At 44.9% G+C, this 25,737-nt stretch overlaps 1 protein-coding gene across 1 annotated transcript; it reads left to right on the forward strand.

Annotated features, from left to right (window-relative positions):
• Window positions 1–4,518: 4,518 nt before the first annotated feature.
• On the forward strand, window positions 4,519–20,782 carry SERPINC1 (serpin family C member 1). Its single transcript, XM_050767234.1, has 7 exons — window positions 4,519–4,687; window positions 7,002–7,368; window positions 9,930–10,145; window positions 11,036–11,173; window positions 14,728–15,118; window positions 17,119–17,183; window positions 20,519–20,782. The coding sequence occupies exons 1-7, from the start codon at window positions 4,647–4,649 to the stop codon at window positions 20,693–20,695; spliced, it is 1,395 nt and encodes a 464-aa protein (XP_050623191.1). The 5' UTR covers window positions 4,519–4,646; the 3' UTR covers window positions 20,696–20,782.
• The last annotated feature ends 4,955 nt before the right edge of the window (window positions 20,783–25,737 follow it).

Genomic DNA, 25,737 nt, shown 5'->3' on the forward strand with positions numbered 1-25,737 from the left:
CTGGGTAACAAGAGTGAAAATGCCTCTTAGAATAAATAAATAAATAAATAAATAAATAGCCAGACACAGTAGCACACACCTGTAGTCCCAGCTACTCGGGAGACTAAAGTGGGAGGATTGTTTGAGCCCAGGTTGTTCAGGACGTCAGTGAGATATGATGGTGCCACTGTACTCCAGACTGGGCAACAGCGAGACCCTGTCTCAAAAAAAAAAGATGAATTTAAAACAAATGTTTAAGTCTTGCAAAGGGATCATTGAGGCATGCTTAAATTAGCAGGTGAAAATTTGATGGAAAACAATGTATTTGCATAGTCTCAAGTATGTGAAGTATTCCCACAAGACATTTAACAAAAGGGGGAATATTGTAGTTTTACAGCAGAGAAACTTGGCAGACACAATCCTGTAATCCAAGTTAATACCAGTGATAGGACAAATTACTGTACCTCCTGATGCAATACACTGAGGATACAGTATTACCTCTGTTGTATTCCCGCCCCCAAAAGGATAACTTGAATCTAATCCTGAAGACATTTTAGACATACCAAGTTGAGAGACATTCTTCAAAATTAACTGGCCTAAATCAAACAAGCCAAACAAGCCAAAATCATGAAAGAAAAAGAGAGAAACTCTTCCCATCCAAGTACTAACCAGGCCCGACCCTGCTTAGCTTCCAAGATCGGACGAGATCAGGCACGTTCAGGGTGGTATGGCTGTAGATGAGTGGAACTGTTCCACGCCTCAGAAGATGACAGAGACATGACAACTAAATGCAATGTGTGCTCCTGCCCCAGAGAATGGAGAAAAAAAAAAAAACTTTTCTTTCTTTTTTTTTTTGGTTATAAATCAGTGCTTCCCAAAGCGTGGTCCAGGGACCCTAGGAGGTTCAGAAAACCTGTCAGTAGGTATATGAAGTCAAAAGGATTTCATTTTATTTATTTATGTTTTGAGACAGGATCTTACTCCATCACCCAGGCTGGAGTGTGGTGGTGCCATCACGGCTCACTGCAGCCTCAACCTTCCAGGCTCAAGTGATTCTCCCACCTCAGCCTCCTGGGTAGCTGAGATTACCGGCACGTACCTCCATGCCCAGCTAAGTTTTTGTATTGTTTTTATAGAGATGGAGTTTAGCCATGTTGCCCAGGCTGGTCTTGAACTCCCGGGCTCAAGCAATCCTCTTGCCTCAGCCTCCCAAAATGCTAGGATTACTAGTGTGAGCCACTGAGGCTGGCCAAAACTATTTTAGTACATAACTATTTTAATAATAATATTTAGATGTTCTTTGGCAAGACTATAAAAGGATTCTGAAACAAAGAAGGTGAAAACCACTGCTTTGATAGCCAGGTGTGGTGGCTCCTGCCTGTAATTCCAGCTAGTGGAGAGGCTGAGGCGGGAGGATTGCTTGAGGCCAGGAGTTTGAGACCAGCGTGGGCAGCAGAGCAAGACCCCCGTCTCTAATGGCAACAGAGTGACAACCTGTCTCTAAAAACATTAATTGGATGATTGGCAAAATTAGAATAAAGTTTAGAGATTTTAAAATAGTACTATATTTGAAAATAATGCTGGGCGCAGTGGCTCACGCCTGTAATCCCAGCACTTTGAAAGGCCAAGGCTTATGGATCACTTGAGGTCAGGAGCTTGAGACCAGCCTGGCCAACATGGTGAAACCCCATCTCTACTAAAAATACAAAAAAAGTTGCAAGGCATGGTGGCAGGGGCCAGTAATCCCAGCTACTCAGGAGGTTGAGTCATGAGAATCGCTAAAACCTGGGAGGCAGAGGTTGGAGTGCGCTGAGATCAGGTCACTGTACTCCAGCCTGGGCGACAGAGTGAGACTCCATCTCAAAAAAAAAAAAAAAAAAAAAGAAGAAGAAGAAGAAGAAAAGAATATGGGCCAGGCACAGTGGCTTACACCTGTAGAGTCTCACTCTGTCATCCAGGCTGGAGTGCAGTGGTGTGATCTCGGCTCACTGAAACCTCCACCTCCCATGTTCAAGTGATTCTCTTGCCTCAGCCTCCCAAGTAGCTGAGATTACAGGCGCACGCCACCATGCCCAGCTAATTTTTTTTGTATTTTTTAGTAGAGACAGGGTTCCACTGTGTTGGCCAGGCTGGTCTCAAACCCCTGGCCTCAAGTGATCTGCCTACCTCAGCCTCCCAAACTGCTGGGATTACAGGTGTGAGCCGCCATACCTGGCAGAACACTTTAAAAAATACATACAATTTAATTTTTAACATTTGAGACAGGGTCTCACTCTGTCACCAAGGCTGGAGTGTAGTGGCGTGATCACAGCTCACTGCAGCCTGAATTCCTGAACACAAACAATCCTCTCACCTCAGCCTCCTGAGTAGCTGGGACTACAGAATCAGGCCACCATGCCCAACTTATTATTATTATTTTCCGGAGATGGGGGTCTCACTGTGTGGGGTCTCACAGTTGGTTTTGAACTCCTGGCCTCAAGTGTTGGCCTCCCAGAATGCTGGGATTACAGATGTGAGCCACTGCATCCAGCCTGGATGAACAAATTAAACCCAAACCCTGATGTTATAGTTCTTAACTCCTTGACCTGGTAGTATCTGCATCCTAATCTTTTCCAGCAGATGTTCACCAAATCACCTATATTTCTGCAGGGCCCCTCATCTGCCCTCCTCCAAGGACCTTCTTGGCAAGACACAAACCTCACAAATCCTATAAACTGGAACAGTAGGTCTCAAGAGCATAGTCCTGAAACCTCAAGGTCTTTGTATTTCTGATTTCTTCTATGGATGACTCTTCCTAAGGATATTCATATGGCCCCCTCCATCATTTCATTCTGGTTTCCTAACAACGATTCCTAAGGGAGGCCTTTCCTACCACATGTTCTCAGATGGTTCCCTACCCATTTCCTCCCACTGCTTCCTATATACCCTTGCCCTGCTATAGTTTTCTCTATGGACCTTATTAACATCTGACTGGCACGTTACATATTTATTTTTTAAATACTGATTTTTTGTTTGTTTGTTTTTTTGAGACTTGTTCTGTCACCCAGGTTGGAGTGCAATGGTGCGATCTCGGCTCACTGCAACCTCTGTCTCCCGGGGTCAAGTGATTCTCCTGCCTCAGCCTCCTGAGTAGCTGGGATTACAGGTGCCCGCCACCATGCCCAGCTAATTTTTGTATTTCTAGGAGAGACGGGGTTTCACCAGGTTGGCCAGGCTGGTCTCGAACTCCTGACCTCAGGTGAACTGCCTACCTTAGCCTCCCAGAGTGCTGGGATTACATGTGTGAGCCACCACGCTCAGCCCAAGATACTGATTCTTTAAGTGATTGCTGCATGTCTCCCCTGAATGGAATCTCAACTCTAAGAACAGTGTCTGCTGGCACAGGTAGCACTTATGTGTTTGTTGAACTCCAGTGGTTGACCAGGAGCCTTTTCAATAGTCTTTAATCTAGGGTGACAGATGAGCCTCTGGGCATTCTGGGGCCCTTTCGGACAGTTCTCGGCAACTGTTCACACAGCACATGGAGGGCTTCAACCGATCCAGGGTCTGAATCAGCCAAGAACTTAGACACGGCTTCAGCCCAGGAGAGATGTCCTCTCTCATGAACGAAGAGCTCTCTAAAATGCCTATGACTGCAACAACAACAACAAGGAGTCCTTGATCACACAGCAGGAGGCATACGCGCCCTGTGAACTCGGTGGCTGCAATCCTTGTGATGGTGCTTTTGGCTATTTCAGAAGAGGGAAATGTAAACAAACCTGCCCTTTATCTCCGTTAGTTTGAATTTACCCAATATCCCTCATAACTAATAAAAATAACAATACACATAAATATAATTTAGTTTGTTTTTATTTCAGCAGTTGTACGTGGGTTTTTTACCTGCCCCACATTCTGTCTCCCGATCCCCCAATAGAGTTTTGCTAAGTATTTCTCAGCTGCTCACACCCCTTAGAAACACACTTGGCATGCACCCCCAGGCCCTGCTCTTCTGTCCCTGTCCCACCACTTCAGGGCTGCTGGGGAATGGGTCTCTCTGTGGGCCACAGGTATAACCACTGTATTTTCCTTGTCTGCACCAGGGACACCTTGGCGCTCAGATGTCTGAAGGTAGCAGCTTGTCCCTCTTCGCCTCCTCTAATTAGATATTTCTTTCTCTCTCTCTCTCTCTCTCTCTCTCTCTCTCTCTTTGTCCATAAAGAAAACTATGAGAGAGGGAATTACAGGTAGAGGGCTAGAAGTTTTTGGACATTAGCTATTTCTATCTTCTGATATGGTTAACCAGAAAGAAAAAATCCTGCAGACAAATTTCTCCTCAGTCAGGTATTTCCTAACCAAGTTTGAGGGGATGAACATGCTCTCCTTTTCCTTTTCCATAAAGCTGAGGAGGAGAGTGAGGGAGTGTGGGCAAGAGAGGTGGCTCAGGCTTTCCCTGGGCCTGACTGAACTTTGAAACTTCTCTACTAATTAAACAACACTGGGCTCTACACTTTGCTTAACCCTGGGAACTGGTCATCAGCCTTTGACCTCAGTTCCCCCTCCTGACCAGCTCCCTGATGCACCCTGGCCTCTGAAACCTCTGTGAGATTAAGAGGAAAGAACCAGTTTTCAGACAGATTGCCTCAGACCAACCATCTCCACTTGCCCAGCCCTGTGGAAGATTAGCGACCATGTATTCCAATGTGATAGGAACCGTAGCCTCTGGAAAAAGGTAAGAGGGGTGAGCTTTCCCCTTGGCTGCCCTCACTGGGTTTTCCAACCTCCAAAGGACTCACAGGAATGACCTCTAACACCTTTGAGAAGAACAGGCCCTCTCCCTGGTAGTTACAGTCAAAGACCTGTTTGGAAGACGTCATTTCAAGCGCCCTCCCTCCCACCCCCCTCTTGGGGTAAGGCCTTTCCTAAGCCACACCTTGGGTCCCTAGCCTAAGAAACAAGGGGGATGTCATCCCTGGTGTAAAGACGCTGTGCAGGACGCCAGCACTCACAGAATCCAGGGAATGCTACAAGGGGAATCCCCAGGGCCTGCCGTAAGAGAGCAAATCTAGGAAGAGAGCAAATGTTACCCACGAGGACCTCCTCACTCCCTTTTTGCTCCTTCTTCCACTCAGATCCACTCCACTCTGCCCCCACCCAAGATCCCAGTGACCTTTGACTAAAGGGCCGAAACTGCTTCCTTTTCTCACAGTGAGAGCTGTCCCTCCCTCAATGCCACACACACTCCCTTCTTCATCTGAGTTGTCACAGGAGGCTAGAAATGGGGTGGTGGCACAACTGTCTTGGTTTTAATTTGTGCTTCATAGCCCTCCCAGGGTCCGCTCAGCCTCGAATTGTATTTCCAAATGTCGCTGAAGGACAGAGTGGACAACCGAAGGCAGTGGAGATGGGAAGATGAATGGCAGGGTCCTCTCCTCTCTCTCTCTCTCTGCTACTTCAGCCTGCCTTCCACATCTCCCTTGGTGCCTCTGCTTCTTTCCCGCTTTGCACCTCTGTTCTTGAAAGGGCTGCAGAACTGGACTGAGACCACGTAAGAAGGCAAGTACCCCTCAGCTGCCCCAGCTTCCAGCCAGTCCCACGCTTGCCCAGCAGACCACATCTGTGAATCTGCACTGGGCGCCTCTCTTTCTCTCCCAGGAGAAGATGGGAAGATCAAGTACCCACAGACGGACTCCCTTCTGTACACCCAGGGACCCTAAACCAGTTGGAGGCAGCCCACCCTTGTCTTATCTACAAAAAATATGACAAGAGACTTTATCTCTTGATTTGCTTCATCCAGTGTCCCAACTACCTCATTTTTTAAAAATGTGAAATTAACTTAGTTTACCTTCATTGAATCCATGTTGGAGACTATTAAAACTTCCAGGCAATAAAAAAGGATGAGAGCCTGAACTAAAGCAGTGGCAGTAACTGGTGAAAGAGTAAAAAAACAGAACTGATTGACTTTGGGGTTTGACTAAATGAGGAGGAGAGAGAGAGGAATCCAGGGTGATTCTCGGCTTTCTGTACTGAATTCACTGAGCCCATTCACTGAGCTGGAGGACACGAGGAGCAGGCACCTCGGGGAGAATTAATTACCAGGTCACTTTGTCCCTGGTTCCCTAAAGAACTTGTAGGAGTTTCTGGTGGAATTGTCCAGCAAATAGTCAGTCTGGAGCTCAGTGGAAGGGTTAGGGCTGGAGCTAGATATGTGGGAATCTTCAGCACACAGATGTTGCCATTGTTTTGTTGTTGCTGTTGTTGTTGTTTTGAGACAGAGTCTCACTTTGCCCACCAGGTTGGAGTGCAGTGGTGCAATCTCAGCTCACTGCAACCTTCGCCTCCTGGGTTCAAGCAATTCTCCTGCCTCAGTCTCCCCAGTAGCTTGGGACTACAGGTGTGCACCACCACACCCAGCTAAGTTTTGTATTTTTAGTAGAGATAGGGTTTCACCATGTTGTTCAGGCTGATCTTGAACACCTAACCTCAAGTGATCTGCCTGCCTCAGCCTCCCAAAGTGCTGGGATTACAGGCGTGAGCCACTGCGCCTGGCCAGATATTGCCTTTGCTCCATCCGTTTCTTCTTTCCTCTCTTGTGTTGCTGAAATCTCTCTGTTGCATCTATCAGAGCCCTTCCCCAAACAGTTTCTGTAGGTGGCACCCCCTACCGCCCTGACTCTTCACTGGGCACTAAAGTTCCCAGCCAATTTTTTAGGCACGTGTGTTCCATGTCACAAACAGGAAGCTTCGCATTCTTTTTCTCCCAGCATGGGGAAATTGAGCACATAATAATACTTCAAATAACTGTCAGTTGATTCTAATTCCAACATGACCATGTCCAGGCAACTGAACTATCCCCTGGCAAGAAGTCTAGGACTGAACCTGTTCTAGGTTCAGTCTGGGCCCTTGTACTTGGTTCAAAGACTTTAGCCCTTCTCTTGGCCACACCAGGTGGGCTGGAATCCTCTGCTTTACTGAGGCAACCCTGTGGTGGGCAGTGGGGCTAGGGGTTGCAGCCTAGCTTAACTCGGCATTTTGCCCCCTTGCAGGAAGGTTTATCTTCTGTCCTTGCTGCTCATTGGCCTCTGGGACTGTATGACCTGTCACGGGAGCCCTGTGGACATCTGCACAGCCAAGCCGCGGGACATTCCCATGAATCCCATGTGCATTTACCGCTCCCCGGAGAAGAAGGCAACTGAGGATGAGGGCTCAGAACAGAAGATCCCCGAGGCCACCAACCGGCGCGTCTGGGAACTGTCCAAGGCCAATTCCCGCTTTGCTACCACTTTCTATCAGCACCTGGCAGATTCCAAGAACGACAAGGATAACATTTTCCTGTCACCCCTGAGTGTCTCCACGGCTTTTGCTATGACCAAGCTGGGGGCCTGTAATGACACCCTCAAGCAACTGATGGAGGTACGACCCAAAGGTCTTCTGCCCAGCCACCTTGCTAGGAGCACCTTTGGGGCTTGCATAGGTCCAAGTCCAGTGACTTCTCAACCAACACTGCAGGCCACTAAGGGCGCTCTTTATGCATTACGATTCCTTTTGAGTCACTACTTCATGTGTTATAATTCCCTTTGAAAACCATTTTTAAAAAAATTAGCCAAGGAATTACCACCTGGATATCTGCTTTTTAAATCCTGGTTTCCTCTTTTGAGCGACCTTACAATGGGGGAGGGCTTCTATCTCTTTCAACTTCTCTCTTTAGTAATTTTTTCATCTATATGTTTGCTCATTAATTTGATCAGTTATTTATTCATTCATTCAGCACTTCCTCTGTGCTGGGCAATGTGTTGTGCCAGTCCCTCCTCCGGCAGAAGAAGGGGAGCTTTACCATCTGGTGACATCCGGCATATGGGCTTTTGTGGAAAAAAATTCTAGGATATTATTATGAGTATTATTATTTTTTTGAGATGGAGTCTCACTCTATTGCCCAGGCTGGAGTGCAGTGGTGCAGTCTCGACTTACTGCAACCTCCGCCTCCCAGGTTCAAGCAATTCTCCCACCTCAGCCTCCTGAGTAGCTGGGATTACAGGCACACGCCACCACGCCCAGCTAATTTTTGTATTTTTAGTAGAGATGGGGTTTCACCATGTTGGCCAGGCTGGTCTCAAACTCTTTTTTTTTTTTTTTTTTTTTTTTTTTTTTGAGACGGAGTCTCGCTTTGTCACCCAGGCTGGGGTGCAGTGGCGCAATCTCGGCTCACTGCAGCCTTCACCTCACAGGTTCAAGCAATTCTCTGCCTTAGCCACCTGAGTATCTGGGATTATAGGCGCCCAGCACCATTTTGTATTTTTAGTAGAGACAGGGTTTCACCATGTTGGCCAGGCTGGTCTTGAACTCCTGACCTCGTGATTCATCTGCCTCGGCCTCCCAAAGTGCTGAGATTATGGGCATGAGCCACTGCGCCTGGCCTCAAACTCTTGACTTCAAGTGATCTGCCCGCTTTGGCTTCCCAAAGTGCTGGGGTTACAGGTGGGAGCCACCACACCCAGCCTAGGATGGTATATTGAGACCAGGGGCCCAGGAAAGCCAAGAGAAGCCTCAAGGACGTGAGAGTGTTTTCTGGCTCTGGGAAGTATGGATCATTTCAGCTCAGTGACTTAGTTCCCACCCCCTTTCCCCCACTGCCTTTTCTGGGAGGGAAGTAGGGCATGATAAGATGAAGCGTCATGGATTGATTGATCACTATTGGCCTCTGGGGCTATGATAAGTCATGGATGGAAACCCTAGATCTTTAATCTGTCCTTGGCTTGGCTGCCTGACAGTCTTTCTTCAGGTTGGATCACACTTTGGAAGCAGAGTTCATCAATAGGGAGGCATGAGTCCCTTCAAGATGGTATATGGTGCTTATTTGGACCTTGGACACTAAAGTCTGTGGGTCTTAGAAGGGTTCCTTCTATTCTAGTGGTCAGTTTCCATGGAACTTCATCACCTTTGCTCAGGGCTCTGGGATGAGTTAACCCAAGTCTTCACTCTCCGAAAGAAACTGTAGGTTTAAAAACCCTTAAGACACTTAGTACTGCCTTCTCTGGGCCCTTCAGTCATTTTTGTATACATTGGTACTGGTCTCAAAGCCCTTCCATATCCCTCATGTCTCTGTCCCCAAGTAAGATCTTAAATGTAACCCTTCCTACAAGAAGAGCAGAACACTGCTTCCAAACCACGCATATTCCTTGGGTCCTCCCCTCTACACAAACGCCATGTGTTCGAAAGCAGGGTGAGACTGAATCTCTCTGGAGAAAAGAGAAATTCAACACCAAGCTTTTGATCAAAAGTATAACCCCCCCCCCCCCCCAAAAAAGTGCCTGTTGGAACAAAATCAGGAAAACCAAAGGCAGAGAACAGATAAAACCAAAAGGCCTTTTGTAGCCTGAGGAGAGAGCACGGGAAGGGCAGGAGGGGAACAGCCTCACCCATTTGCCTTGGGGATGGTGAAGGTGGGCACTGGGGGATTCCATCTTCAAAGCATGGATGACTTCTAAGTCGTTTTCAACCCTGAGACTCTTGGATTCTGGGCCTGTTTAATCCCTTGCTGATAGATTCACTCTTCCTTTTTCACCCCTACCACCAGTATCCCAGAGCCTCCATGAGCAGCTGGCCCCAAGAGATGCCACAAAAGTGTTTGCTACAAGAAAGGACACTGTCCTGATTCTCTTCTCTGTCCAGAATCACCAAGAGGACTTTTCCCATTCCAGCAAGAAAACATCTGTGTGTTGATCTAGAGCCCTTTAGAGACTTTAGGTGGTGACCTAGTCTCTCTTTTTCCCTTTATCCTTCCTACCCTTCATTCTTCTTTTATCCCTTTATTCATCAGAACACAAGGGTTGAGCATTTATGCTGTCCCAGGTACTGTGCTTGAAGGAGTTCACAACTGAGGTGGCTATTAGTCAGAGACTGACCAGTCTATGTTCAACACCCATGTTAGCCAGGCTGCCCACCAAACCCAACACCATTTTTTTTGACTTCTGTAGGTATTTAAGTTTGACACCATATCTGAGAAAACATCTGATCAGATCCACTTCTTCTTTGCCAAACTGAACTGCCGACTCTATCGAAAAGCCAACAAATCCTCCAAGTTAGTATCAGCCAATCGCCTTTTTGGAGACAAATCCCTTACCTTCAACGAGACCTACCAGGACATCAGTGAGTTGGTATACGGAGCCAAGCTCCAGCCCCTGGACTTCAAGGTGAGTTGCAGATGTTACCCCTGACCTCTGAGTTCTTCCTCTCCACTCAGAGATTGAGGAGGGGGAGAAACAGCACCCAAATTCACACTGCTTTGCTGCTGAAGACTGTCGGAGGGCTGGCTACAAGTCAGCACCCCGGGAATAGTTATTCTTACTGGAAACCTGAGAAATCAATGGTATCCATGCTTAGATTGTAGTCACTGCCCAGGAAAACGTGAATAAATAATCAATTCTTCATTCCATCCACCAACTTCAAATATATACCAAAGGGTGTTTTGAAGGTGCCAGTCCTACAAGATATCTTACTTAATTTGAACAGTTATCACGGTCAAATAAAGTTGGTACATGATGCATGTCATATTCTCCTTTTGGAGATTCATGAAGAACACGGGCCTATGAAGTTTCAGAGAAACTCCGCAACAAAGAAATCTGTTGGCGTTATTCAATCAGCATTCCTCAAATGTATTTGACTGCATGGCCATTTCTCTCCTCCATATAACCTGCCAACCCCATATAACCTGCAATCATTCATTGCTTTCCCTGGAACATGCCTTGGAAACTCTACTTTTGTGAGTTCAGGTTTTCCAAAGTCAGAGAAAATAATATTTTATCTTATTTTTCCCAGACTGTTTTCATCTTCCTTCTTTTCCTTGATTTCTTCCTATTTCTTTTTGTTCTTTTTCTTCTGATAATATTTATTAACTACAGGAAAGATTCATGGAACTACATTAGATATGTGAGGTTTCCCCAATTTGGATTAGAGCGATGGCTTCTTAATCAAATTGTGGGAAAGGGCAGAGGGATGGTGAGAAAAATAAAACGCGGCCTGGGAAAATGGGGAAGCCAATCGAATAGCACAGGTGAGTAGGTTTATTTCCTGTTCTCCTCAGGAAAATGCAGAGCAATCCAGAGCGGCCATCAACAAATGGGTGTCCAATAAGACCGAAGGCCGAATCACCGATGTCATTCCCCCGGAAGCCATCAACGAGCTCACTGTTCTGGTGCTGGTTAACACCATTTACTTCAAGGTACTCAGAATGACCCTGGGGAGACCCCGGGGACCTCCTCTTGCTCTTCAGCTTACACCCCCCCCCCTTTTTTTTTTTTTTTTTGAAACACGCATCTCGGCTCAGTGCAAGCTCCGCCTCCCGGGTTCCCGCCATTCTCCTGCCTCAGCCTCCCGAGTAGCTGGGACTACAGGCGCCCGCCACCTCGCCCGGCTAGTTTTTTGTATTTTTAGTAGAGAGGGTGTTTCACCGTGTCAGCCAGGATGGTCTCGATCTTCTGACCTTGTGATCCGCCCGCCTCGGCCTCCCAAAGTGCTGGGATTACAGGCTTGAGCCACCGTGCCTGCCCCCGCTCCCGCCTTTTTTTTTTTTTTTTTTTTTTTTTTTTAAAACGGTGAGACCGAAGCCCTGAGAGGGCAAATGGACTGCCTGAAGCTACACAGGTCAGCAGGGCAGGTCAATCTAAATGGGTAAAAAAAGCCTAAGGACTACATGAACAGATTCCGACAGTAGAAGGCAGAGAGCTGAACCAACTTCTCCAAAGCCCTGCTTCTGCCTCCTTGTCCCTGCCTTATTTCCTCGTCGCCTCCATTTATTTTATTTTATTTTATTTTATTTTATTTTATTTTATTTTATTTATTGTTTAAATACGGAACCCCACTCTGTCACCCAGGCTGGAGTGCACGGGCACAATCACAGCTCACTGCAGCCTTGACCTTCCAGTGATCCCAGCCATCCCAACGATCCTCCCACCTTGGCCTACCGGCAGGTGCATGCCATCATAGGAGGTGAAGTTTTTTATTTTTTTGTATGCCACAGCCCAGGCTGGTTTTGAACTCATGGGCTCAAGCAATCCTTCTGCCGTAGCCTCCCAAAGTGCTGGGATTACAGGCATGAACCACCACATGCGGCCAGCTCACCCTCTTTAACACTACTGGGCATGTGTAGGTAGATCCTTTCTGAGAAATGGTCCATGCATAGTCTGGGCAGACATAAACATTTGCTGAGAGCCCAGAACCGTTTGAACCATGGCTGCTGGGCTACCGTCCAGGGAGGTGTGGTAGTGTCCCCAGGCTGATGGCAGAGTGGGCATGCAAACAAACCCATCATGTCCCACTGCAAGGTGTGCACAGTGACAAACTCTTATATATATGTGATTCTGCTGTCCACTTAACTCCATTTTGAAAACTGGAATGAAATGACAGAGTCAATGTGTTCACAATCTTCAGCCCTGCAATTTTTTTCCCATCACCTGGAGCAGCTTCTACAATGAGTCAAAGTTCCCTTTGCCTAAATTTTAGTTTTTAAAATTTATTTTTATATATTTTATCTTTTGTTTTTTGTTTTGAGATAGAGTCTGGCTCTTGTCGCCCAGGCTGGAGTGCAATGGTGCAATCGGCTCACTGCAACCTCCGCCTCCCAGGTTCAAGCAATTCTCCTGCTTCAGCCTCCCAAGTAGCTGGGATTACAGGCGCACACCACCATGCCCAGCTAATTTTTGTATTTTTAGTAGAGATGGGGTTTCACCATGTTGGCCAGGCTAGTCTCGAACTTCTGACCTCAGATGATCAGCCTGCCTCGGCCTCCCAAAGTGCTGGGATTACAGGCGTGAACCACTATGCCTGGCCTATTTTATCTTTTTAAAAAATGTTTTCTTTCCTGTAAAATCCAGTTTTAGCTTAAATCTTCTGAGCTTCTAGGTGACAGGCTCACCTCAGACTTAGGGGAGGTGCTATTATTTACCGATGCAGAAGGCCTTGTTTTCCTCAGAGTAATGTTCTGAAGACTGTGTCAACTTGATTACATTTGGGAAGGAAAAGGAAGAGGGGAGTGGGAATAAGCAGACCGCTGACACTCAGGAGACCACCAGTTTAAGGTGGGTAGAATTGTGGCATATTTTGCCCATCCTGGGATGTGCCTCCTGGTGCATTCTTCCCTCCCACAGGGCCCAGGGGACTAGCCAGTCGCTGCTGCTGTCAGTCGCTCTGTCTCTTACGGTTTTCCCCTCTCCAAGGACAGAGCAGACTGTATTTCCACCACGTGAATTTGCCCTTTACAGTTTGCAGAACAATTTGACATTTATTAGCCCTCTTGATTCTCACATCACAAATGAAACCTGGGCCACTCGGACAGATTACTTAATTTTAAATACTGACTCTTCCATTTCTGACCATGTGAACTTGGGTGAGTTACCCGAGATCTTTCTATGCTCCAATTTCTGCATCTTATAATGTGATAATAATGATACATCTACCACATAGGGATACTGAGGTAGCTACTGCATGTAAATAAGGTATAAGTTAATACGTCCAAAATGCTTAGAAAAGTGCCTGGCATGCAGTAAGCATATTCTATAAATATTAGCTATCACCAGCTCTTAGTTTTACAGATAAGAAACCACTACTCAGAAGAGTTAAATGGGCCAGGCATGATGACTCACACTTGTGATCCCAGCACTTTGGGAAACTGAGGCAGGAGGATCACTCAAGCACAGAAGCTCAAGATCAGCGTGGGCAGCACAGGGAGATCCCATCTTTACAAAAACTAAAAAAGTTAGCTGGGCATGGTGACACACACCTGTAGTCCTAGCCACCTGGGAGGCTGAGGTGGAAGGATAGCTTGAGCCTGGGAGGCTGAGGCTGCAGTGAGCCATGAGCTTGCCATTGCATCACTCCAACATGGGGCACAGATTGAGACCCTGTCCCCCGACCCAAAAAAGAAGAAGAGTTAAATGGCTTGTCCCCAAATTACAGAGCTAGAAAGTGATAAAGAATGGTAATGTTCAAAAGTGTGTCTTCTATCTCAGGGTCCCTCCCAGTTTGAAGAGGAAGTCAGTCAGGGCTCATCCTCTGTTATGTGTGTCTGTGTCTGGCAGAGCCCAGGACTTTGGAGGTTGGCCCTTAGAAAAGAGGTTGGTGGGGCCAGGCGCAGTGGTTCAGGCCTGTAATCCCAGCACTTTGGGGGTGCCAAGGAGGGTGGATCACCTGAGGTCAGGAGTTCGAGACCATCCTGACCAACATGGCGAAATCCTATTTCTACTAAAGATACAAAAAGTTAGCCGGGTGTGGTGGCAGGTGCCTGTAATCCCAGCAGCTTGGGAGGCTGAGGCAGGAGAATTGCTTGAACCCTGAGGCGGAGGTTGCAGTGAGCCGAGATTGTGCCATTGCACTCCAGCCTGGGTGACTAGAGCGAAACTCCATCTCAAAAAAAAAAAAAAAAAAAGAAAAGAAAAGAGGTTGGCGGAAGGCAGACAGCACAAGGCAATTAGATTTAAACTCAAGAAGAGACTTGCAGAGAGGACTGTAGATTGTTCTTGGTTTTGGTTTTATTTTTCTGATTATAAAAGCAAATACTCACTGCTGAAAATCTGGGGAAATACAGAAAAGTACACAGAGAAAAACCTACTCATAATTCCATCATTCTGACACAGTCATTAACCTTTTTGTGCATATTCCTTATATATTAATGTAACACTTATAATATATATTAATGTAACACTATAATATGAATATATCTTGTGTCAATAAATATCCTCCTATGAAGGTTTTTGTTCTCACTTTGTGATTCTCTTCCAGGGCCTGTGGAAGTCAAAGTTTAGCCCTGAGAACACAAGGATGGAACCGTTCTACAAGGCTGATGGAGAGTCGTGTTCAGCGTCTATGATGTACCAGGAAGGCAAGTTCCATTATCGGCGCGTGGCTGAAGGCACCCAGGTGCTTGAGTTGCCCTTCAAGGGTGATGACATCACCATGGTGCTCATCCTGCCCAAGCCTGAGAAGAGCCTGACCAAGGTGGAGCAGGAACTCACCCCAGAGGTGCTGCAGGAGTGGCTGGATGAGTTGGAGGAGATGATGCTGGTGGTTCACATGCCCCGCTTCCGCATTGAGGACGGCTTCAGTTTGAAGGAGCAGCTGCAAGACATGGGCCTTGTCGATCTGTTCAGCCCTGAAAAGTCCAAACTCCCAGGTTTGTCTAGGAAGGAGTTTCCTCCCTGCTCTACCCACAAGGTAGTCTGACCGAAAGTGGAAGAGTTGGAGAAAGAATAGAAAGGAGCAACAAGTCAGGACTCCTGGATTCTGATCCTAGTTTCTACTGCTCACTTGTGGACATCTCTTTTCCTTTTGAGGCCTCCGTTTCCTCTTCTGTAAAAGGGAAGTTTGTTCTTGGATCTCCATGGGCCCAGCCATCACTGGTGCCCTGTGAGTCTGTATCAGGTACAGGAGACAGGACCAGGTGGAGAGGAATTTGAAAGGGCATTGGAATTCAGAGCAAAGACACAGATATTAAGAGCTGGGAAAATTTGGTTCCCATTACACAGGCCTCACTGACGTTTATTATTATTATTATTATTATTTGAGACAGAGTCTCACTCTGTTGTCCAGGCTGGAGTGCAGCAGTGTGATCTCGGCTCACTACAACCTCTGCCTCCCGGGTTCAAGCAATTCTCATGCCTCAGCCTTCTGAGTAGCTGGGATTACAGGCGTGTGCCACCACGCCTGGCTAATTTCTGTGTTCTTAGTAGAGACGGGCTTTTACCATGTTGGCCAGGATGGTCTTGAACTCTTGACCTTGTGATCTACCTGCCTCGGCTTCCCAAAGTGGTGGGATTACAGGCATTAGCCATGGCGCCCGGCGCATTAAAGTATCTTTTAAAGAAGTTGGCTGGCCACAGTGGCTCACACCTGTAATCCCAGCACTTTGGGAGGCCGAGGTGGGAGGATCGTCTAAGCCCACGAGTTTGAGACCAGCCTGGACAACATAGTGAGGATGGTCTCTACAAAAAGTAAAAAAAATTATCCAGGCACGGTGGTGCACACCTGTAGTCCTAGCTTCTTGGGAGGTGGAGCTGGGAGGATTGCCTGAGCCTGGGAGGTCAACGCTGTAGTGTACTGTGATCACACCACTGCTTTCCAGCCTGAGCAACAGAGTGAGGCCCTATCGCTAAATAAATAATGTAATATAATAAGCTTCTGATGTTAAGTAATTAGATTTATCTTTTTTTTTTTTTTTGAGATGAAGCCTCACTCTTGTCCCCCAGGCTGGAGTGCAGTGGTGTAATCTCAGCTCACTGCAACCTCCGCCTCCTGGGTTCAAGTGATTCTCCTGCCTCAGCCTCCCAAGGAGCTGGGATTACAGGCGCCTGCCACCATGCCAGGCTAATTTTTGTATTTTTAGTAGAGACAGGGTTTCACCATGTTGGCCAGGCTGGTCTTGAACTCCTAACCTCAGGTGATCTACCCGCCTCGGCCTCCCAAAGTGCTAGGATTACAGCTGTGAGTCACTGCGCTATTGGGCTCTCTCTAAGCTAGTTTAGAAAACTAAAAATGTTGCCAGACTGGAAAGAAAGATGTTCCTTCTGGATGGAGTGAGTTTTTTTCTGTAAGAACAGAGTCTTGCCCTTTCTCTCTCCCACAAAGAGCTGAAGACTGAGAATGAATTATCAGGAGCCACGCTGAACAAGCCCAAAGTAGTTTATTATTATTATTATTCTTGTTTTTTGAGATGGAGTTTTGCTCTTGTTGTCCAGGCTGGAGTGCAGTGGCGCGATCTTGGCACATTGCAACCTCCGCCTCCCAAATTCAAACGATTCTCCTGCCTCAGTCTCCCAAGTAGCTGGGATTACAGGCATTCGCCACCACACCTGGCTAATTTTTGTATTTTCATGGTAGAGACAGGGTTTCATCATATTAGTCAGAGTGTCTCAAACTCCTGACTGCAGGTGATCTGTACGCCTTGGCCTCCCAAAGTGCTGGGATGACAGGTGTGAGCCACTGCACCTGGCCCCCAAAGTACTTTATTATTTTTAACACATATTCATTGTGAGAGTATGATTAGGTGAATATTTAGGATTTCTTCTTATGTTTCAAAAAGCCCCAAAGGATCTCTTAATTCAAACTGAATTCCCATCTGTGAGTTGAAGCCAACTTTCTCCCATCTCACAAAGCCTTCTCCGGCCTTCCTTCCAGGTATTGTTGCAGAAGGCCGGGATGACCTCTATGTCTCCGATGCATTCCATAAGGCATTTCTTGAGGTGAGTACACCTCCCGACTCTCTCTTCCTATGCTACTTTTCTGCCACTTTATTATCCAGTATTTCATGTGATTTCTAACTCTGGAGTTCTTGCTCCACGAGCTCTTAGGGTACAGACAGGAGATGCATGAACAACAGAACACACATGTGGAAAAGGCCTGTTTCCAGCGTTAAGGCCTGCAAAAGGCCTCCACAAGGCCTGCTATAATACAGCCCTCCCCGAAACCCTCATGGTGTGATTGTTCTGCCTTCCCTCCCACTACCTCTTCTGCAGCAGGTCAAGCGGGAACACAAATATTTAGGAGGGTGATATAGGAAAAGAAGCCAGCAAAGCTCATCAAGAAGGAATTTACAGGATGGGGGTCGCAGAAACCCAGGGAGAAGGTTTTTTTTTTGAGACGGAGCTTCGTTCGCTCTTTGCCCAGGCTAGAGTGCAATGGCGCGAGAGCTCACTGCAACTTCTGCCTCCCGGTTCAAGCGATTCTCCTGCCTCAGCCTCCTGAGTAGCTGGGATGACAGGCATGCACCACCATGCCTGGCTAATTTTTGTATTTTTAGTATAGACAGGGTTTCTCCATGTTGGTCAGGCAGGTCTTGAACTCCCGACCTCAGGTGATCCACCTCCTTGGCACCCCCAAAGTGCTGGGATTACAAGCATGAACCACTGCACCCAGCCAACCCAAGGAGAAGTTTTAAGAAAATGGATAGCATCTAGTAAGAAGACTCCAGGGCTGGGCATGGTGGTTCACACCTGTAACCCCAGTACCTTGGGAGGGTGAGATGGAAGGATCACTTGAGCCCAGGAATTCGCAACCAGTCTGGGCAACATAGTGAGACTTTGTCTCTACCAAAAAGTCTTAAAAAAAATAAAAAGTTTGGAGACTGCCCATAGTTTACCTTTCCCTGACGACAGAATAGTGTGATCACATGCCTAATTGTAATGGATGAAGAGCAAATGGAAGGTAAGAAAGAGAAGCTGGTGAGTGTGCATCAGTGTCTTAAAGTGTGCTCCAGACAACTAGAGCAGTAGACTACACTGGAGGCAATGAAAAGGTGGTCAAATAAATGTATATCCTCTCGTGACAGATGAACAGTACACACTGGCAGGCTGAGGTCTGAGACGTCCCACAGTAAAGAAAACGGTTGAACATCACTTAACCTAGTGTTCCCCCAGCTGAGGTGTGCATGGAACCCTGTGTTAGAGTAACAGCTGTGTACAGCCTGTGGAACTTCTGGTTCTAGTTGTTCTCAAGCAAACACTAAACTATGGACCAACAGCAGCAGTCATCTGGGGAGCTTTATCTTTGGAGATTCTGGGATGGGCTCTGAGAATCCGTGTATGTACTAAACTCCTCAGGGGATTCTTATGCACAATGAGATTTGGGAACCACTGGTATAGACTATTCTTTGCGGGAGCCAGGCTGTGAGGGAAAGGAGATGGGACGATGGTAGAGAAGTTTCTAGAATTGAAGAAATCGAAAAGAATGAAGGTTGTAGTCAAAGAGAAAGGTTTCGGAGGATGGTGCTAGTAAATATAGAGCCAGGGATCAAGCTCAGTAGGAAATGCCTGGTTCAGAGGAAAGTGGAATTTCAACGGGAGTGAGGAAATGTGGTAACTTGAAAGAACACAAGGTTATAGTCTGAGAAAAGGATGCTATTATAATTTCAAAGGTAGAGCAGTTCTGAGATGGCAAGTCCAGGGTGTAGCCATGGACAGGTTTGCTTACGTGGTAATGCTCATTAGGTGTGACGAGATGAAAGAAATGGGAGGCTACGGTGTTGAATGGGTCTCCTACCGAGATTTTTTTTTCTTTTTTTTCATTGAGATGGAGTTTTGCTCTGTCGCCCAGGCTGGAGTGCAGTGGCATGATCTCAGTTCACTGCAATCTCCGCCTCCTGGGTTCAATGGTCTCAAACTCCTGACCTCAAGTGATCCACCTGACTCGGCCTCCCAAAGTGCTGGGATTACAGGCGTGGGCCACCGTGCCCAGCCTACTGCGATAATTTAATTGTCTCAAATGATAGCAGGAGTTGGGGTGGACAGAAAGGCTATGTGCAAAAATCCTCATTGTGGGCCTATAATCTATAAGACAATGAATGTCAACGACCTTTAAGACAATAGCAAGAGTAGAGGTATTGAGATCAGAACAAGGGATTTTACCAGTGCTGCATTAATGGTTTTGGAAGTTAAGATGACACTGCTCACACCCTCTTTCATATGGATTTTTGGAAGAAAGAAAGGAAGACTGCAAGGGAAATTGAGTCCTCAGGGTTTTAACTCTCATTGAATATCCCCTTGTAAGGACTCCAATTAGAAGTGTCAACTCAGACCTCGAGGGGCTTGAGTTACTATTAGGAAGAAGCAGAGGTCTGGATTCATTTTATCCACCTGAGCCCAGTACACAATGATGTAGATTTTTCTGTGGTTCTCACAACAAAGCCATTTTCTTTGAAAACCCTGGGAACCCTTAATAAACCCAACTAATTGTAGATCTGAGAAGCCATTAAAAACCAGACCTGATTTGAATAAAAGGATCCTGGTCATGCAAACACTCTAGAGTCTGCTAATAAACTTAGTCCTGGAATGAGCATGAAATAGACACTATTGGGAGAGAGAGGGTAAGGGAGGGAGGAACAAAGGAAGCGGAAGGAAGAGTGAGAGGGAAGGAGAAGACATCATTAACTAGCTCCAGAAAACCCAGGCAGCTGGTTAATCATGTGCTTTCATAAGAGCAGAAACAGAGTTCTAGTGATATTCTGGGTCCTGAGGCAAAATTTTCTGAAGGTGTTTCCCTCTAGACCTGCTTATCAACCATATTCAAATACCACTGTTTCAGTCTGTTACTCCAAAAAAATGGCATCTCGTCCAGCCAGACAACCCACCTCTTTTCACAGGCCCGAGGTCCTGAGTGGCTCTTTGGAGTAGCTGTATCTTGGATCTTGATGCTCCAAGAGTGAAACAGTTTCAACTATGGAGTTCAGATCTTGAGCCAAAAATCTTTCAGCAGCTGGTACAAAAAAATCTGCTGTAAAACCATTTACAATGGTACCAGCCAGAAATGTGATAACTTGTGTACATTCAGATTTCTGGGTTACCTTAATGGAACTCTTACACTTACTACCTAGCACAAGGCTTGGACAAACACAAGTACCTTACATTATCTGCATAAAAGAATGAGTAGAAGTAGAATTCTGGAGGGAATCCAACCTGACCCAAATGTACTTTTTACTGGAAAACAAAAGCATTTGAGGAAATGCTGTGTCTGTGGATGATTTACCTGCCAATAATGAACGGCAGAGTAAATAATGTAGTTTTATTTCCCATGTGACCTGCAGGTAAATGAAGAAGGCAGTGAAGCAGCTGCAAGTACCGCCATTGGGATTGCTGGCCGTTCGCTAAACCCCAACAGGGTGACCTTCAAGGCCAACAGGCCTTTCCTGGTTTTTATAAGAGAAGTTCCTCTGAACACTATTATCTTCATGGGCAGAGTAGCCAACCCTTGTGTGAGCTAAACTGTTCTTATTCTTTGTACCTCTTCCTATTTTGGTTTGTGAATAGAAGTAAAAATAAATACAACTACTCCCATCTTACATTATAAATGGACTCTGCATCTTAAATGAAGACAAGGAAAGGGGAAACACGCTATTGGGGCATTTGGTAAAATGATGCCTTCAAGTTGTTCTTTGCCCAGTAACCACATCTGGATCAAGAAAATGAGGGAGACAGCGATGAAAGATGGTAGACAGCCAGAAAGGAATGGGAGAGTGAATTCTCAGGATTTCCATGACACTAAAAAATATCAATAAAAACAAATTTAAACAAATTGTTTCTATATATGGAAAAGACAGATTCAAACCTGAGTATTAAACCATTTAATTCTCAAACCACTCACATGCATAATGTTCTTTTACACAGTGTTAAAATAAAGAGGAAAATGCATTTTTATACAAACAGAATTTCAAGTATACATTAATAGACTTTTCAGATTACTAACCAAGTTGCTAAGATTTCATTCACATTGTTCTTAAAGCTGTTCAACGAGAAAGCTTTTGCTAAACTGTTTTAAATATGTTTATATAAACCCATATTTTCACTCTTTCTTTGAATCTCCCTCCCCCAACCCGAGTCTCTGCCCACCCTCCTGCCCTCCCCCCTTCCCCGACACGACAGGGGTCCTGGGGCTCTAGGAGACATGCAACCCCACCAAGAACTATTGGCTCGTCATCAGGGGAAGGACAGAATCTTACAGGAGGAGAGACTGAGAACATCTGTCAAATGCAGGGAGAACAAATCTGATACTTAGAAATGACACAAATCAGGACCATATTTTAGATCTTTGTGTTTTCACTTGATTTTTAATTTAAAAAATCTCAGCCTCCCACAAAACACCACCAAAGTTTCTGACAAATTGCTAGCTGTGAAAATGATCTTAGATAGTTTTTCCTCAGTGAAACTTCCAAAATCAGGACAGGTACTTAGAAATCTTTTTTGATTTGGTGGTTCTTTTCCCCTTTGGCATGGAGTGGGGGCCACTTAAAAGTGGATGCTATTACTTGTGTGTTTACATTAAGAAATTTGGTTAATTTCACAGGGTCTGGCAAGAGTTCTCCCTCCTTAACTCTCCTCCTGAAGTAATCTGGCTTCAGGGCCAGGAACAGCCACTCTCCTTAGGAATTAAAGTGCATTTTTTTTCAGTAAAGGAAAAGAGGGGGAGGTGGTGGTTTACACTTAAGTGATAATGATTAAAGTAGGGTTGGGTGAGAGAAAATCCTACTCCTATATATAGGTATTTATAATTAAGGTCATAATAAAAACTGATATTCTTAGGAAATAAGATGCACAAAGCCAGTCTAGCACCCTCAGTGGTGCAAGAGCACTATCCTGGTTCACTGACTTTTCCGAGGCATCTTTACTATTAATGGAGTAACTGCTTCAGATGAAAGACACAAATTTCAAACATTAGTTTTTTCAAAGGGAAAAAACAGACTGGTAGGTTCTTATAGCTAAAAATACTCTATTCCATTCCCTTTCAGGGATAACATTTTAGAAACTGATTGTCTGTTTTAATATGAATCCTCCTTGATTAGCAAGTTGTAAAAAATGTTAGATAAATTTGTTGCTTACAAATATTATGGTAGCCTTTAAAAACTTAGGAAGAGGTGGGCGTAGTTGATCCTTGCTATCAATCAATATCAACTGAGAGGAAGTGAAATTTTCCTATCATCTCTTTATTTGATCGCTACCATCAGAATCTTATTTTCTGACTAGTTTAAATGCTTTACAATTTCTTCTTGGGTTAAAAACCCAAGAGTTTCCCATAAAGAAGTAAATGCTACATTAACAGCTATACAAAGACGTGATGGGCTCAAGATGAAAAGGGGGATTTTGTCCTGGATTCTGGCCTCTGAGTCCAGTGTGATTTGCTTTTCACAGTGACCAGTGGGAAGGCACAGTGCCAGGGACAGGTAGATGGGGACAGCTGTCACCCATCATGTAAGCACCATAGAGAACAGTTGGATAGATTTCTTTCAGACTATGTCCATCTGAAGGAAATCAAATTTCTGCTACATTGACTTTTCTATATTTGAACCCTCAGCCTTTTCTTCTTTCAGAGGCAGAGCAGAGCGGGTCCCCTTCAGAAATTATGAGGAGCCTGGAAACCTAATGTTCTTCCAATGTACTCATTTAGAAAGAAATGCCAAAAATAGAGTTCTAGGCCAAGCACAGTGGCTCACACTTATAACTCTGGGAGTCCTAGGTGGGAGGATCACTTGAGCCCAGGAGTTTGAGACCAGCCTGGGCAACATAGTGAGACTCTGTCTCTAAAAGAAAATAGAAAATTTAGCTGGGTGTGGTGGCACATGCCTGTATTCCAGCTACATGGGAGGCTGAGGCAGGAGGATAGAGTCTGGTAGGTGGAGGCTGCAGTGAGTTATAAGTGTGCCACTGCACTCCACCCTGGGTGACAGATCAAGACCCTGTCTCAAAAAAAAAAAAAAAGTTCTAACTTTAAGGTTTCTTAAAGGGAAGGAAGCCATTAGTTCCTGATGTTCTGCTATCAGATCACAAAATAATGCAATGTGCTAAAACTGTGAACACAGATCATAGCAGATGAAAAATTAATGGACTGAGATAGAACACATTTCTTTTGCCTATAGTTTGGGAATGCTTTTCTTTTGTTGAGAGTAGGGGGATGGAGCAGGGTGGTGAAACAGTACTCAAACTAACGTTTGTTTTGCCGTTTTAGAAAGGATTTCCTAGAGGTTTAAGAGGAATCAGCAAGCCAACCCATTAGGCCGAACTTGACCAAACTTCACAGTGCTGAGAGGGAATTCCTGCGAGGGAATTTGTTTCATTCCTTGCTTAAAATATAGTACAAGTTTACGTATTTATCTTTTGTCATTACTTCCCCATTCTCCTCTACTCTCTCCCCCATAAAATCTTAAAATCCAGTGCAGTATAATTTGCATAAAGTTCAACAATGTTTCACAGTACTCCACAAGGTTCTTCAGTATGAAAACCCTAAGGGGGCTACTCTCTTTGGAGTCTCAAAGGCTACTGCTTTTCTATTCCACCAGTAACAGGGAGCCTTCAGCAAATTTTCTAAGGCATAAGAGGCATTTTCTCTGACACTGCAGCACTTACATGCTAAGCAAACACCCAGGCCTTAGTGCTACTTTAATGAAATTTCAGACTGATGCTAATTCAGCCCTCTGCACTAACCAACTTTCTCCTTGACCTACTTTTTCTCTTTGCACATATTACCTACTGAAGTTCAAATTACCAATTACTTGTAGGCAATATATAAGTGAAACTTTCCGTGGTATCCAGAATACTCTCAGAAGAGAGACTACTACATTTGAACTTGCTCTTAAATACAAATTTTCTTCATGAGTTAGAAGTCTCTTGGTAGCTAGTTAGTTTGAACAGTGGTTCTCACTTTTTTAGGGTAATAAAACAATTCTCCCCTCTCTATTACCATGTGTGAGGTTGCCATGGGCAAGTAACAAACCCATTGAAACACCTTTACTACCCTGGATGAGAAGAATGAATCTGGAACCTCATTTGGGAAGTACTTGGTTAGGTCTTTGACATTCCAGAACAAAGATCCTAAAATGACTCATTTCATATTTCATATATTATTCAGAAATACTTAAGCCTTAGCTAGTTCATTTCATTCACAAAAAAACAAGCCAAGAAAAGTGAAGTGAACTGACACTGAAATCCCACTTAGAAGACAGGCTAAGAGACAAATAATCAAACATATTACCATCACCCCAAGCAGGATCCTTCCTTTTCCCCGTTAACAATGCTACCTGTTTATTTTACAAATAGAAATTGCTGTAAGCAGTTTGGGATCTTTTAATAAATTCAAGTTCTCCATTTCAGCTAGTTGAGAAATCTCCACTGAAATTACATATGGAAAGGAACAAGAATTCTAGAGAAGGATCTTTGAAAATTTGTTTTGCTTACTTATGTGTACTTTGTATTTGGTATAGAGAGGAAACTGGACGGATGACAGTATCTCCCTCCAGAATTACTCTGAGGACAAATGGATGATCCATTTTACTACCTAAGCCTTGGCCCACTGTACACTTTGAATTGAGAGCCTTGCATGGAATATCAATAAAGATATTTTCAGGTCAAAGAGAACTGCATTGATGTTATCCTGCTAAAGACCATTAGGGATTTCATACGGAGCGATTCTCAACCTTGGCTGCATATTAGAATCATCTAAAGCCCAGGTAGCACAACAGACCAATAAAATGTAAATGTCTAGAGGGGGTCCTATACAATTCTAATGTGCAACCAATATGAAGAACTGGGTCAACTAGTCCTGTAATAGAAAGCATAAGGCCGTTGTTCATCCAAGCCAGACAGAGAAAAGGTAAGACTTCATGGCTTCTGTCCAGATTTATGGGTTTAGCATGCTGCAATCAAACTACCTAGGCATTTTTTCACTTTCTTTCTAAATAAATAACTGGCAGCAACACCAATAGTAAAGTATTGATTTAGGAAAGAAGACTGCACCTTAAGTATGTGTTATAGCAAAACATCAGGGGACAGGCCTAGGACAAAACTCTGGGCACAAACAAAAGATAAGTCAGAAGAAAAAATTTTCCTAAGCAGGAATTAATTCCTGGGTCTAGGATATTCGCATGGCTTTATAGGCAGAGAACTATGCTACAGTTAGGAAAAAAAAAAAATAGTCATGGTAAAAAGATTCATGTAATTTTACCACTTTATCTCCCTACAAGATTCTTACTGCATTTGGGCAGAAATTACTGCATCAGTTGTCATTTGTGAGTAATGCTGGTCTTATTATCTGGAATTTCACATTCTCTGTATCTCCACTTGCCCTATCCAAAGTCACCAGGAAACTAAATACTTATCAGCTAGTACCTAAAATATGGGAGCCAACCTCTAAAAATCTGAAAATGGATCACTCTCTCATTTCAGTTCTAACCAGAGAATCCCTGTTTAGACATTTAGACAATATAATCCGTGTATTAAGGTGAAAAGCATTTCCACAAGGTAGAAAGCATTCTAGGAT

This window comes from Macaca thibetana, chromosome 1 (assembly GCF_024542745.1).
Source record: "Macaca thibetana thibetana isolate TM-01 chromosome 1, ASM2454274v1, whole genome shotgun sequence".
Classification (NCBI taxonomy): Eukaryota; Metazoa; Chordata; class Mammalia; order Primates; family Cercopithecidae; genus Macaca; species Macaca thibetana.